General features: G+C 43.9%; 1 protein-coding gene across 1 annotated transcript in view; it reads right to left on the bottom strand.

The window, feature by feature from the left end:
* VWF (von Willebrand factor) overlaps positions 1 to 16303 on the bottom strand; it is a 183449-nt gene that overhangs the window by 46295 nt on the left and 120851 nt on the right. Inside the window, exons 35-38 of the mRNA XM_087722260.1 lie at positions 13596 to 13816; positions 10468 to 10660; positions 7727 to 8068; positions 3551 to 3756 (exon numbers count right to left, since the gene is read on the bottom strand). Coding sequence (XP_087578386.1) covers positions 3551 to 3756; positions 7727 to 8068; positions 10468 to 10660; positions 13596 to 13816 — 962 coding nt within the window. The remainder of the gene's footprint in view (positions 1 to 3550; positions 3757 to 7726; positions 8069 to 10467; positions 10661 to 13595; positions 13817 to 16303) is intronic.

Raw genomic sequence — 16303 nt, 5'->3', positions numbered from 1 at the left:
AAACACTGGAATTACATGTAAAACAGTTTAAAAAATGACAAAATCACCATCAGTCAAATGCAAAAAGCCGCACTGCTTGGATCTGCACGTATATTACGAAAATACGTTACGACGTCCTAGGCCCCTGGGTGGGGCCTGACTAGTAACCAATGCCAAATCCGGCGAAACAACTGGCCGCTGTGATACAATTGTATAATAATAATAATAATAAATGAATCTTTCTAATTGGTTTGGACGCAAACAAAAGCTACTGCCCTAGGATTGATTTTGCACAAAACTGGGGGGGGGGGGAATCAATACACCCGCAGATGAAACAATCATTAGAAAAACACTTAAATGTGCAGAGATGGACAAAATAACAATAGAACTAAAAGAAAGAGAAGAATTGGATTCCTATAAAATATGGAATATAATTGATAAGCGGCTAGAAAACAGAAGCCAAAACAGAAAACAGAGAATGTAAACATAATGGTGATATAAATAATTAATATTATTGTAAGTGTTACTACTGCTGTTGTTATATTATAGGACAAAGGAAAAGCCATAGGAAGGCCATGCAGAATGGAGAACTAGAAAGGCTAAATATAACAGCCGAGACAGAGGGCTGTATAATTACTTTGCATTATTATGTACGTTTTGCGTTTTTTTTTTTCTTGTTGTGTTTTTCTTTCTGTTTCAAACGATTAAAATGCTCAATAAAAACTAATTTTTAAAAGAAGAAAGAAAGCTACTGCCTTTGACACAAGGTACGAATAATTTCAGGGCCTCGCCCTTTCCCCCAATTTTACGAGCACGCTCCTGAAAATACCAAAAGAAAGAGAAACGTGTTGCTATCCGTTAAATAAAGCGTACCAAATATTGACTCAATAAGGCAAGGAAAGCCAGACTTTGGAAAATTTCAGGACGTATAGTGTTTCACATTATTCCTCGGTCATGCATTTTATAACAAAGGCACACCAGCCTCTTTTACGCTAAAAACGTTCCAGATTCTTTCGTGAGCATATATATATATATCCTTTCCTAAGAGTATAAGGCTGATGGTAAACAGACACGGAATGACATACCCGTAACTCCTTGGAGAGGCTACTAAAAAGCAATAAATAACTCAGGAGAGCAATGGACACCAAAGGTGTTCCGCAGATGGAAACAAAATGAGAGGAAAACATTAAATAGATTAAGGGGGCTACTGCTCACAGGCTGAGATTTTCATTTCTGAGGTACACCTAGGTTTTTTCCCTCAGGTTCCATTTTGAAAATTATGTCCCCGTGTCATAATATTTAGAATAGAATAGAATAGAATAGAATAGAATAGAATAGAATAGAATAGAATAGAATAGAATAGAGTAGAGTAGAGTAGAGTAGAGTAGAGTAGAGTAGGGTAGGGTAGGGAAGAGAAGAGAAGAGAATATGCAGAGTAGACTATGCAGTCGAGAAGAATATACAATACAGTAGAATATACAGTAGAAGAGAATATAGAATAGAATAGAATATACAGAACAGAATATACAGTAAAGAAGAATATATAATGCAGTAGAATATACAGAAGAAGAGAAAAGAATATAGAATAGAATAGAATAGAATAGAATAGAATAGAATAGAGAAGCAAAGGGAAGGGAAGAGAATATACAGAGTAGAATATGCAGTAGAGAAGAATATACAATACAGTAGAATATACAGTAGAATAGAATAGAATATACAGAACAGAATATGCAGTAAGGAAGAACATACAATACAGTAGAATATACAGTAGAAGAGAATATAGAATAGAATAGAATAGAATATATAGAACAGAATATACAGTAAAGAATATATAATGCAGTAGAATATACAGAAGAAGAGAAAAGAATATAGAATAGAATAGAATAGAATAGAATAGAATAGAATAGAATAGAATAGGGAAGCAAAGGGAAGGGAAGAGAAGAGAATATACAGAGTAGAATATGCAGTAGAGAAGAATATACAATACAGTAGAATATACAGTAGAATAGAATAGAATATACAGAACAGAATATACAGTAAAGAAGAATATACAATGCAGTAGAATATACAGTAGAATAGAATAGAATAGAATAGGGAAGCAAAGGGAAGAGAAGAGAAGAGAATATACAGAGTAGAATATGCAATAAAGAAGAACATACAATACAGTAGAATATACAGTAGAAGAGAATATAGAATAGAATAGAATATACAGAACAGAATATACAGTAAAAAAGAATATACAATACAGTAGAATATACAGTAGAAGAGAAAAGAATATAGAATAGAATAGAATAGAATAGAATAGAATAGAATAGAATAGAGAGTTGGAAGGGACCTTGGAAGTCTTTTGGTCCAACCCCCTGCTTATTTATTTCATCATATGGCATTTTGAAAACTATGTGCCACTTTCCATGTTGTATCGATGATGAGGGGGGGAAAAGCCCAAGAAAATAAGGATAAGATTTCTGCAATTTGTTTCTTTGGTTGTTAAAATTTAAAAAATAGCCGATTTCGCTGTGGGGCTATTCTGGGTGGCTTCTAATAAAATGAGAAAAAAATAATAGCAAATGTAATCATAGCATGCCTCTGCCATCCAAAACGGGCCCCTCTGCACCCCATTTTCAGCCTTGATGGCCTCCTGAAGCACTTTGCTGGCCAAAATGGGGCGTGGGGGCCACGTGCATTCCCCTGCGTCCTGTTTTGGCCAGCAGAATGCAACTTGAAAATGGGATGTGGTGCGACTGCATGCAGCCCCTCCTATGCACCCCATTTTGCCTGGCAAAGTGCTGCAGGCCAAAAACGGGTTGTGGGGCGCTGTGCATGCCCCCCCCTTGCCCCATTTTGTCCAGCGGAGTGCTACGGGAGGCATCTGTCCCGTCTCCTTCTGCTGCCCTCCAGCCAGCCCATGGAGGAGAACTACAGTGCTGATCCGACCCTTGAAGAAAACCAGTTTGACACCCCTGCGATAGGGGATAGGCAGATTTTAAGTACGAGGAGGCGCTGAGGTAAATAACTGGAACCTTTATTTAACAACGGTAAGTTAACAGCAAGTTCAGGACACGCGCGCTGGACAGCACTGCCTGACAGCTATTTATACTGATAGCTGTCAGGTGGCTGGCCAATGGGGTGGCCGCAATTCTCCCGCCAGCCGCCAGCCGCCAATCAGCCTTCTGCAAGGCGTGGCTTGGCTGCCGGCTGCGTCAAGGGGACGCAACAGCAGAGGTAGTATTGTGCCGGTTCGCACTGGTTCGGGCGAACCGGTAGTGGCAGCGGCATGAGGCTCCGCCCACCCACCCTGATGTCATCATGGACCTTCTGCTCATGCGCAGAGAAGGTGCTGCGCATGCCCAGACGTGCACGCTCCCACTACCGAACCGGTAGCGAAGATTTAGAGGATTTCATGTCTGGGGGTAGGGAACGATGGCCCTTTTAGGACTTGTGGACTTCAACTCCCAGAATTCCTCAGCCAGCCGTGGGGGATTCTGGGAGTTGAAGTCCACAAGTCACAAAAAGGGCCGTCGTTCCCCAAACCTGTGCAGTAGATGATGGGAATCCAGAGTGAAAGCCTCACCTGATGGCGACTTCCATCTTCGCTGATGCATTGGGAGCAGATCTCTTCCTGAACACATGCGCCATCCAGGATGGCCTGCCCCGGCGGACAGAAACAGCCTTCGGTTGGATAGTCCATGCAAATGTGCAGGTTGGTCCCATTCTCACAGTGCTTTGTGCAACCTTTCTGGCAATGCTGGTATATCAAAGAAGCTGGGCATTTCATGGCTGCAGAGGTCAAGCAAATAAAAAAGTCCATTAGAAAAATAAGCAGGGTGGCCCTAGCAGAACGTAAATTAGTTAAGAAAGGATCAATGTAAAATTGTGCTAAAAATAAACCACCTCTAATCTACCCCGGATGATCGAACTAGGCTGGGGGAAAATAGAAATCTAATTAGGCTAAGTACAATTCTTGCCAGTAGTGAGAACTGCCAAAAATGTCATTTCAGAGTTTGATCGCGGGACCTTGCCAAGCAAACTCAGAGTTGAGGTGCAAAAGAAGAAGTCGGTTTGAGGAGTAGTTAAAATAATAGCTCGGATGAGAAAGAGCTGCAGGTAGTCCTCAACGTACGAGCACAATTGAGCCCCAAAATTCATGTTGCTAAGTGAGACATTCATCTCTCATAGTTTGAAAAGGAATACAGGTGGACAGACTGACAGTAAAAATAAAGGAACACTTAGAACAAGAAGAAGGAAGAAAGGAGAATGCAAAGGGACTGTATGAAGAACAGGAAGGTATCATAGAAGAAAAAGAGATTGAAAAAGGAAAAAAAGAATTAGATGATTATACTGGGATTTAGAGTTATATACCCAAAGGAGATAATAGCAATAGCAATAGCAGTTAGACTTATATACCGCTTCATAGGGCTTTCAGCTCTCTCTAAGCAGTTTACAGAGTCAGCATATCGCCCCCACAATCCGGGTCCTCATTTTACCCACCTCGGAAGGATGGAAGGCTGAGTCAACTCTGAGCCGGTGAGATTTGAACCGCTGAACTGCTGATCTAGCAGTCAGTTGAAGTGGCCTGCAGTACTGCACTCTACCCACTGCGCCACCTCGGCTCTCTATAGCAATAGCAGTTAGACTTATATACCGCTTCATAGGGCTTTCAGCCCTCTCTAAGCGGTTTACAGAGTCAGCATATTGCCCCCAACAATCCGGGTCCTCATTTTACCCACCTCAGAAGGATGGAAGGCTGAGTCAACCCTGAGCCGGTGAGATTTGAACAGCCGAACTGCAGAACTGCAGTCAGCTGAAGTAGCCTGCAGTGCTGCATTTAACCACTGCGCCACCTCGGCTCACTGATAAGGGGGAAGTGGCCCCCCAAAGTGGAAATAGCAAAGGTAGGATCAATGGGGAAAGAAGGGGGGGATTGGGGAGAGATACTAAAGCAACAAAAATAAAAAGAAGAAAAAAGATTGGAAAAGGAAAATACAGGCATTTTAAGATCAAGAAAAAGAAAAAAAATAGGCAAATGGGTGGAGAGAAGAGAATATAAGAGAAATGAAACTCCTGAGAGACTAAGAGAAAGTGGTTGAAAAGAGGAAAGAAAGAAAAAGATTTACTAGTAGGATAGAATGGCATTTACTACATATAGCCAAGGGTATATATTCAATACAATGTGAGGGATATACATTAGAAGTATTACTTGTGGCTAACTAATTAAATGGAATGTTTACTATATAAAATTAAACTTGAGATTATATGTTGTTCGTAGTAAAACAGAATAATAGATGGAAATGATATGTTAAATTTGATTAACTTTGGGAGGCAAATAATGATATTGTCCATATTTTAAGAAAAAAAATTAAGTGGGAGAATATGGAAATAAAAATAAGATGACTGAAATGTAAAATGGAAATAGGATGTAAAATGTACTATGTATAATAGAAGGTGTAAAGTGGGGGGAGGGGGGAACCAGGACAAAACTTTGTTTATAAAAGAAGTTAAAATATATAACAAAAAATTAAAAAAATCTTTGTTTGGCAAAAAATAGAATAGAATAGAATAGAATAGAATAGAATGGAATGGAATGGAATGGAATTTACTCTTTCCACTTCAAGGTTTCTTAGCTGCTGTTGAGAAATGTTTTTGAGCAAGGAGGTTAAGCAAACACTGCTAGCTAATGTTGTTTTACTCCCCATTGAGACTGTTTTATTCCAGTTGTTATTTAGAATAGAATAGAATAACAGAGTCGTAAGGGACCTTGGAGGTCTTCTAGTCCAACCCCCTTCTTAGGCAGGAAACCCTACACCACTTCAGACAAATGCTTATCCCATCTCTTCTTAAAAACTTGGAGCATTCACAACTTCTGGAGGCAAATTGTCCCACTGGTTAATTGTCCTCACTGTGAGGAAATTTCTCCTTAGTTCCGAGTTGGATTTGCAATTGCAACTTCAGAACTGGAACCTCCCATGCTGCAAACATGGCTAAAGGTTGCGTAATAATGCCCATTTTTCATGCATTTGGCTTTTTAAACCCATTTGCAAATTGATGTGGAAGCCTTCCAAATGAATGGGAGATTGGGGGCAAAAAAAATAACAGATTGGGAGGAAAAAGATTCATTGGTCCCCAATATCCAGCACATGAGTGATTTTAAAAGCCAAACGGAATTGTTCCAAGAAACTGGACACAAATCAGATTTGAGTCTGATTTTTTTTCCAAAGGCTTCATCTTAAACTTGACGTAAATTGCTTTTAAGTACCATTAGAAGAGAATATTTCACAATCCACGCAAATATTTCAATGGCTTTAAGTGCCATTGCTATTTTTATTATTATTAGATCATGAATAATGGTTAGAATTAAAAAGAATAAATTTGACAGAGAGTAACGAAGACCTCCTTCCACATTGCTTATGCAGATAGTCCTCAACTTAACAACAGTTTGTTTAGGGACCGTTCAAAATTATGAGGCACTAAAAATGCGACTTACGTCCATTTCTCACAGTTACGACCTTTGCAGCACCCCCCCTGTGGTCATGTGATCAAAATTCGGACGCTCGGCAACGGGTTCATACTTACGACCGTCGCTGTGTCCCAAGGCTACGTGATCCCCTTTTGCGACTTTCTGACAAGCAAAGTCAACGGGGAAGACAAATTCGCTTAACAACCGGGTTACTAACTCATCAGTGCAGGGATTCACTTAACAACTGTGGCAAGAAAGATTGTAAAATGGGGCCAAACCCCACTTAATCAGCCGTGGTGGCGCAGTGGTGAGAGTGCAGTACTGCAGGGCTACTTCTGCGGACTGCTGGCTGACTGCAATTTGGCAGTTCGAATCTCACCAGGCTCAAGGTGGACTCAGCCTTCCGTCCTTCCGAGGTGAGTAAAATGAGGACCCAGATTGTTGGGGGCAAGAGGCTGACTCTGTAAACCGCTTAGAGAGGGTTGTAAAGCACTGTGAAGTTGTATACAAGTCTAAGTGATATTGCCATTCCTTCCCTCACTCCCTCCCTCTCTCCCGTCCTTCCTTCCTTCCTTCCTTCCTTCCTTCCTTCCTTCCTTCCTTCCTTCCTTCCTTCCTTCTTCCTTTTCTCATTCTCCTTCCTCATGGCACAGTGGTTAGAATGCAGGATCTTTGGATGACTTTGCCCACTGCCATCAGTTCGATTCTGACTGGCTCAAGGTTGACTCAGCCTTCCACCCTTCCAAGGTCAGTAAAATGAGGACCCTGATTGTTGGGGTCAATAGGCTGACTCCGTAAAGCACTTAGAGAGGGCTGTAAAGCACTGTGAAGTGGCATATAAGTGCTATTGCTACTAACAAATGTCCCAATTAGCAGCAGGAATTTTGGGCTCCATTGTGGTCGTAAGGTGAGGGCTACCTGTATCGGCAGGTGAAAAGAACCTGCCTTTTCATTCAACTTGTAAGGACCATCTAAGGCAAGGGTCGGCAATCTGCGGCTCTGGAGCTGCATGTGGCTCTTTCCTCCCCCTACTGCAGCTCCTTGTCGCCAGTCAGCTCCATAATTGATAGGGCTTTTGGTTAGGACAGGTAGAGGAAAAAGGACGCTGAACTAGGAGAAGACTATAGTGGGGGAACAGGATGTCCGGTTGGCTCCAGAATTGAATGGGGGACTTCTAGTTAGGACCTTTGTGGCTCTTTGAGTGTTTACGGTTGCCGACACCTGATCTAAGGAAATTACGGATAGTGCAAAACCAGAGGAGGCATTTTTTATCAGAAGATATACAACCCTCACCGCAGAAATCCGGCGTTCTCCAGTCTACGCAAACCCCGTGCACTTTGCAAAGATGGGCGTAGGAGGCTATAATCTCACACACTTCCTCCCCAAAGCAATTGTTCTCTTCGCACGTTGCATAGAATATGTTGGGAGGAATGACCTGATGGCACTCGTAAAACAGAGTGGAAAGCAGGATGCTGCAGCGCGTGCTGGCGTGCTCGGCGCAAACCTCCTGCCTTCTCTCCTTGCAAACGCTTCCCGGCTGCCGAATGGTCCAGTCCTGGATGAAACCAGTGACGTCACGCGTAATGGAGTCGTTCTTTAAGAGCAGGTCATTCTCTCTGTTTTGGTCACACGTCCCTAAAGGAAACACAGAGGAAAGAAATTAAGGGATCGCACAGATCAGGGGTGTTAAACTCGAATTCATTGAGGGCCGCATCAGGGTTGTGTTTGAACTTGGGGGGGCTGGGGTAGCAGTGGTGGGTTTCAAAATTTTTTTGAACCTACTCTGTGGGTGTGGCCTCCTTTGTGGGAGTGGCTTGCCGGCCATGTGACCTGGTGGGAGTGGCTTGCTGGCCATGTGTTTTTCTTTCTTTCTTTCTTTCTTTCTTTCTTTCTTTCTTTCTTTCTTTCTTTCTTTCTCTCTCTCTCTCTCTTTCCTTCCTTTTGTCTCTGTCACTTTTTCCTTTTTTTCTTTCATCTCTCTCTTTTTCTTTCTTTTTTCTTTTTTCTTTATTTATTTCTTCATTTCTTTCTCTTTCTCTCTCTGTGTGAGTCTATGTGTTTGTGTGGTGTGTGTGTGTGTGTGTGTGTCAGTGGTGGGTTTCAAAAATTTTTGGAACCTCTTCTGTAGGTGTGGCCTGCTTTTTGGGTCCACTGGTGGAACCTCTTCTAACCGGTTCGGTAGATTTGACGAACAAGTTCTACCAAACTGGTGCAAACTGGTAGGAACCCACCTCTGTGGGGAAGGTATGGTCAGGGTGGGCATGGCCAGCTGAACATCACTCGTGTTGGGGGCACCTGTGGTGGCCAAGTTCTAAGGCAGAACTTCCTTCAGATCTTCCTTCTCTCTCATTATAATCTCCTTCCTTCTATCTTTCCTTCCTTCCTTCTTTTTCCTTCCCTCTTCCTTCTCTTTCCTTCTTCATTCCCCCTCTTTCTTTTTGACTTACCAACTTGTTATGCTGAGGAATACAAGACTTGAATAGAGTAAGGGGTGGCTTCCCTGCCAGCAGAATCTCTGTGAGATCCAAATGGAGTTTTTTACATTTATAAAATACAGACTAAGAGAGTTGGAAAGAACCTTGGTCGGCAACCTGTGGATCTGGAGCCGCATGTGGCTCTTTCCTCCCTCTGCTGCGGCTCCTTGTCGCCAGTCAGCTCCATAATTGATAGGGTTTTCGGTTAGGACAAGCAGAAGAAAAAGGACACTGAACTAGGAGAAGACTTCTAGTCTAACCGCCTGAACAAGCAGGAGACCCTATACCATTTCAGACAAGTGGCTGTCCAGCCTCTTCTTAAAAACCTGGAGTGATGAAACTTCCACAACTTCCGAAGTCCCCCCCCCCCCCGATTAACTGTTAGAAAATTTCTCCTTCGTTCTAACTTGCTTCTCCCCTTGATTCGTTTCCATCCATTGTTTCTCGTCCTGCCTTCAGGTGCTTTGAAAAATAGGCTGACCACCTTTGGGGCAGCCCCTTAGACTCTGGAACATCCCTATCATGGCTCTCCTAGTCCTTCCTTTCATTAGCCTAGACATACCCAATCCATGCAACCATTCCTCATATGCATGGCCGGATTTTCCTACAGGCTAACTAGGCTTCAGCCTAGGGCCTCAAGATCAAGAGGGGCCTACATTCAAATTGTTAGCAAAATTAAAATTACACTATTCTAAAAACAGTGAACACTAAAACACTGAACCGAAAATAAGGAGAAATTCTACGCATATGACTAATAAACAAACATAAAAATGTATTGGTTAAGATCGTTCCAGCGCCGCGGCAGTTGGGGAGCCCGCCCACGTTCCCGGCACCGGCGGTCGGGCGAGAAGCGCGGCCGCTCCCAATAGCCGCCCCATCGACGCGGAGCCCACCAGCGGCCAGGCAGGTGAGGGCGAGGGGGCCGAGCCGGGCAGCTGAGCGCAGCAGGGGAGGCGGCTGGCCTCGCTGCCTTTGCCGCAGAGCAGAGCCGCCCTCCGTCGGGAGGCCAGCTATATATATTGATATATATTGATATATATCACAGTAATGATGTATTTTATTGTCTCTCATGTAATTTGCAAACTTAAAAATGGGAGGTGAAAGGGCCTTATAAGTGGAATAGCCTAGGGCCTCTTTTCATCTAAATCCGGCTCTGCTCATATGTTTTAGTTTCCAGTCCCCTCATTGTCTTTGTTGCTCTTCTCTGCACTCTTTCTAGAGTCTCCACATTCTTTTCAATATTGTGGTGACGAAAACTGGATACAACACTCCAACTATGGCCTTACCACAAGGCCTTCTAGAGACCGAATGCATTTAAGAGAGATCAATTAAACCAGTGTTCTCCAACCTTGGCAACTTTAAGACTTGTGGACTTCAACTCCCAGAGTTCCTCTGGCTGAGGAACTCTGGGAGTTGAAGTCCACAGGTCTTAAAGTTGCCAAGGTTGGAGAACACTGAATTAAACCAAGGATTTACTATAGAGATATCAACATTTGAAAGGCTCCGGTCGTTGAGAAACACTCAGAAATGGCCCTCGGGGGAGGGACTTTTCGAACGTACCACAAAGTCCATACATTTTTGAGGCAAAGCTCTTTGGGCTAAGCTGTAAGGTGAATTCATTGTTGCTTGGGGTGAAGGCTACGGTGTGGTTCACTTGCAAAAACCTGACTTCGTGCATTATCGTCCCGTAGATATTGGCTTCTAATTGACCGTTGTTATAAGGAGGTGTAACTTCCCGGCCATTCACAGCCACCTGTTTTGAAAAGTGGGTTGAAGAAGAATTGGATTAGATTAACAGAGTTGGAGGGGACCTTGTAGGTCATCTAGTCCAACCCCCTCACATCCAAGCAGGAGACCCTACACCGTTCCAGAGAAAAATGGCAGTCCAGTCTCTTCTTGAAAAGCCTCCAGGGATGATGCTCCAGCAATGTCTGAATTAAACCACAGAGCTCAAACACCTGTACTTGAAAGCAATGCACCACAAGGTTGAAAGCGAAGTGCAGGTAGTCCTCGACTTACAACCGTTCCAGTTAGTGACCATTCAAAGTTACATCATCACTGAAAAAAGTGACTTAGTTAGAACTGTTTTTCACATTTACGACTGTTGTAGCATCCCCGCGGCGACGTGATTTACATTCGGATGCTTGACAATGGACTCGCATTTATGACAGTCCCAGGGTCACATGATCCCTTTTTGTGACCTCCTGACAAGCGAATGGGGAAGCCAGATTCACTTAACAACAGCGTTGCTCGTTTAACGACTGCAGGGATTTGCTTAACAAATGTGCCAAGGAAACGGGACAGAAATCACTTCATAAATTCCTCACTTATGCAACATAAATTTTGGGCTCAATTGTGGTCGTAAGTGGTGAACTAGGTCCTCCACTTATGACCACAATTGAGCTCAAAATTTATGTTGCTAAGCGAAGGCGGAAGGGCCCTTCTTGGATGCCTCCACTCTGTTCATTGGGGAACAGATAACAATAATGGAAGGCAGGCAGTCCTCGGCTTATGATGACAATTCAAGCCCAACATTTTTGTTGCGAAGCAAAACATCCGTTAAGTGAGCTTCACCCCATTTTGCAACCTTTCTTGTCACAGTTGTTAAGGGAATCTCTGCAGTTGTTGAGTTAAGCAACCTGGTTGTTAAGTGAACCTGGTTTCCCTGTTTGTCGGAAGGTCGCAAAAGCGGATCGTGTGACCCCCGAGACCCTGCAACCATCATAAATATGAGTCAGTTGCCAAGTGTCTCAACTTTGATCCATTGACTGTGGATTTCTTAGCAACGATCGCTAAGTGTGAAAAATGGCCGTAAGTCACTATTTTTCTGTGCCGTTGTAACTTTGAATAGTTCCCTAAACAAATGGCTGTTAAGTTGAGGAGTAGCTGTGTAGGGGAGGATGTGTGAGTGGAAGGGCAGCTGCCTTGAGTGGGAAGAAAAATTCATTTCCCCAACCAGCAGAAGGATGGCAGGTGATACAAAGCCCCAAAGAAGGGGGGGGGGGAATAATAATTTCTGGCATAGTTGTGATGCCACGTTGGCAGCAGACAAGACTTCTGGAGTGGCTACTGCCGTCTAGTGCAACCCATCACAATTAAATGGCAATCTGTTCCGAATTACCCTGTTTTGTCCTGGAATTTGGGTTTTGTCCAGTCCCAGAGCAAAGCCTGAGAGTCTATTCCTTTTATATGGAAAAGGAGATTCAGTCTTGCTCAGAAAGAGTGATTACTGCAAATGTGGTTGGGGCCATTTTAGAATAGAATAGAGTAACTTTATTGTCACTTCGAATGTACATTAATTGGGGCAGAGAGAGAAGGAGGGAGGGGGGACAAAGAGAGAGAGACAGACAGACACAGAGAGAGACAGAGAGACAAAGAGACAGAGAGACAGAGAGTGAGAGACAGAGACAAATAGGGAGATACAGACAGAAAGACAGAGAGACAGAGACACAAAGAGACAAAGAGAGAGAGAGACAGAGAGACACACACACACACAATAGCAATAGCAATAGCAGTTAGACTTATATACCGCTTCATAGGGCTTTCAGCCCTCTCTAAGCAGTTTACAGAGTCAGCATATCGCCCCCACAGTCTGGGTCCTCATTTCACCCACCTCGGAAGGATGGAAGGCTGAGTCAACCTTGAGCCGGTGAGATTTGAACTGCTGAACTGCAGATAACAGTCAGCTGAAGTGGCCTGCAGTACTGCACCCTAACCACTGCGCCACCTTGGACACAGAGAGAGAGGGACAGAGCCAGAGAGACAGAGAGAGACAGACAGACACAGAGAGATACAGAGAGACACACAGAGAAAGAGAGAGCCAGAGAGACAGATAGACAAAGATAGATAAAGATAGACAGAGAGAAAAAGAAAGAGACACACAGAGAGAGACAGAGAGAGAAAGACAGACAGAGACAGACAGACAGAGAGACAGGGAGACACAGAAAGAGTGAGAGACAGAGGGAAAGACAGAGAGAGACACAGAGAGAGACAGAGAGGGAGACAGAGAGGGAGACAGAGATAGACAGAGACAGACAGAGAGACAAAAAGGGAGAGACAGAGAGAGATAGAGAAAGACACACAGAGAGAGAGACAAAAAGGGAGAGACAGAGAGAGATAGAGAAAGACACACACAGAGAGAGAAACAAAAAGGGAGAGACAGAGAGAGATAGAGAAAGAAAGAGAGAGAGAGAGACAAAAAGGGAGAGACAGAGATAGAGAAAGACACACACAGAGAGAGAGAGAGAGACAAAAAGGGAGAGACAGAGAGAGATAAAGACAGAGAGAGACACAGAGAGAGAGACACACACAGAGAGAGAGAGAGAGAGACAGACAGACAGACAGACAGACAGACAGAGAGATTGACCAACAATCACTCAGCTGGCTTTCAGGGCTAGGGTGAGGCTAGAACTCTCAGTCTCCTGGTGGTTGACCCCTAGTCACCTAGCTGACTTTCGTGGCTAAGGTGGAACTTGAGCTTACAGTCTCCTGCTTTCTAACCTGGTGTCCTTCACTGCAAGACCAACCAGGCTCTCAATTATTTGTCTTGAAATGAAGTTTATGGGGGTATTTGAGCAATTCTGTTGTGCTTTTTGAGTCCCCTCTCATGGAACCACCACAATCAAATCAAAATAAAAAGGAGCCACCTTGACCTACTCTTATTTCATTTTCTCTTGCCGGTCTCTTACCGTCATGTTGTCGTAGAGCTGCACAGAGAAGCCCTGGTGGGTGACCTCAATGGCGTTCATGCAGTTGAGTCTGGGGACTGAGCTGCACGCTCCGTTGTGAAGGGTCACTTCAATGTCTTCTTCTTTGTCTTCAAACAAGGTGTAGGAGCAGTTGCCTGTCAGCTTAAAATCCAGGCCGTCAAAGGTGACAATGTGCCTGGTTGAACTTCCCATGCAGGTACCTATAAAGAGGAGGTTAAAAGATGGGTTCTACCACAAAACCGCGGACGACAAAATCGCGGTCGACGAAAGCGCGTATGTGACGTCATCACAGCGCGACGAAAAAGATCGAAAAAGATCGAAAAATGTAAAAATAAAGCTAAAACCTTCCCCTAACCCCCCCAAACCTAACCCTAACCCTAACCCTAACCCTTAACCTAACCCTAAACCTAGCCCTAAACCTAACCCTTAACGTAACAAAAAACCTAACGCTAACCCTTAACCTAACGCTAAACGTAACGCTAACGCTCTAACCCTAACCCTAACCCTTAACCTAACCCTATCCCTAACCCTTAACCTAACCCTTACCTTTATGTGAATCGGCTTGCTGTAATTTAATTTTTATTTCAATTTTTCGATCTTTTTCGTCGCGTTGTGATGACGTCACATACGCGATTTCGGCGACCGCGCTTTTGTGGAACGCGCTTTTGACGGGTCACGAAAAGGTGATCTTCGGAGGAGCACAACTTACTGGTTACATACCCCTCCTTTCTTTCTGCTGCACACATGTAAGGAGAATTTCAGCAAGGACACTTACATTGGCCACTTCAAGAACTCCATAGAGCCGAGGTGGCACAGTGGTTAGAGTGCAGTACTGCAGGCTACTTCAGCTGCCTGCCGGCTGCCTGCAATTTGGCAGTTCAAATCTCACCAGGCTCATGGTTGACTCAGCCTTCCATCAGACATGAACCTCAGGCAGTGGTGAAATTCATTTTTTTTTTACTACCGGTTCTGTGGGCGTGGCTTGGTGGGCGTGGCTTGGTGGGTGTAGCAGGGGAAAGGTACTGCAAAATCTCCATTCCTACTCTGGGGCCAGCCAGAGGTGACATTTGCCGGTTCTCCGAACTAGTCAAAATTTCTGCTACCAGTTCTCCGAACTAGTCAAAATTTCTGCTACCAGTTCTCCGAACTACTCAAAATTTCTGCTACCAGTTCTCCGAACTAGTCAAAATTTCTGCTACCAGTTCTCCGAACTACTCAAAATTTCTGCTACCAGTTTTCCAAACTACTCAAAATTTCTGCTACCAGTTCTCCGAACTACTCAAAATTTCCACTACCGGTTCTTGAGAACCTGTCAGAACCTGCTGGATTTCACCCCTGCCCTCAGGACATAATAGGATTAGCCCTCTACCCATCTAGCAGCAGAGTCTCAAGGCATTGCGAAATCACCTGGGGACATTACATCACCCAGCAAGGTTCAACCAAACTTAATTCTGACCACCTAAAAAGTTAGCTATGACTCCTGCATAGCCCCCTAGGAGTCTGACAACCAATAGAATACATTTCTTGCACAGGAACAGGAAGCTCAAGGGCAAGGCCCGAGTGAGGGCTCTCTCTCTCTCTCTCAACTCCATGTGTTCAGCTGCACCAGGACTTCAAATCCATGTGGTCCTGTCCATCAATAAACCCTCTTTCCAATCAGCTTCCATGTTTCCAGTGTCTTTCTCCCCACTTGGAACTGAACCCAGATGGTCATTTCTCCCAACAGGGCAACTATGGGGGCCTGAGCACTCAACGAGCAAAAACGGATTCTCAAGCTCCGTTTTCAGCTGCAACAGCCTCCTGCAACCCTCTGCCAGAAAAAATGGAGCTCATGAGGGTTGCATGCGGCCCTTCCTAGCTCCATTTTTTGCTGGCAGAGGCACCGTGGGCCAGTTCTTTGCTGTTTCCAGGGCAGCCCTGAGGGCCAGATCTAAGCACCTTGTGGGCCGGATTCAGCCCCCAGGCCTTGAGTTTGACACCCCTGCTACACTCGATGCACAAGAATCTTCTCAAGTAACAGTTAGGCCCTGGTTAGAGTAAGATAAGGACTAATGGAATTTCAAGGGAGGTTGGAGTTAGTTCGCTGGTGGCTACATAGGGATTCTGGGCTGATACCTCTTTTAACTCCGCCCCCAGGTTCTGCTGGTCCTTCCCTACAGATTCTGGGTCAGTGATGTCTCCAAAATGTGCTAAGGGCTGTGACACATGTGGATTGTAAATTCAGAGATGCAGTAGAACATTATGCAGCTATGTGAGTTTGCAGTAGGTTTTAGATTCAAATAACCAAAAAAGCTGACTTTATGAGGTTTTATATTTAATTGCCTCTTTCTAATAAAGAATGAGATTCTTTCCTCTCCTTTCCTTCCCTCAAACAATATTGGCAAGATTATCCTTTATTTGGGGTTGGTGGTTCTTTCTTTCTTTCTTTCTTTCTTTCTTTCTTTCTTTCTTTCTTTCTTTCTTTCTTTCTTTCTTTCTTTCCTTCCTTCCTTCCTTCTTTCTTTTTCTTTCTTTCTTTCCTTCCTTCCCTCCCTCCTTCTTCCTTCCCTTTCTCTTTCCTTCCTTCATTCTTTCTCTTTCTTTCTTTCTTTCTTTCTCTTTCTTTCTCTTTCTTTCTTTCTTTCTCTTTCTTTCTTTCCTTCCTTCCTTCCTTCTCTTTCTTTTTCTTTCTTTCTTTCTTTCTTTTC

The sequence above is a fragment of the Thamnophis sirtalis genome, unplaced genomic scaffold (genome assembly GCF_051295495.1).
Source record: "Thamnophis sirtalis isolate CommonGarterSnake01/CBP01778 unplaced genomic scaffold, rThaSir2_p1.2 scaffold_9, whole genome shotgun sequence".
NCBI lineage: Eukaryota > Metazoa > Chordata > Lepidosauria > Squamata > Natricidae > Thamnophis > Thamnophis sirtalis.
The sequence above is the reverse complement of the archived record's forward strand: the minus strand, read 5'-3'. Positions and strand labels throughout refer to the sequence as shown.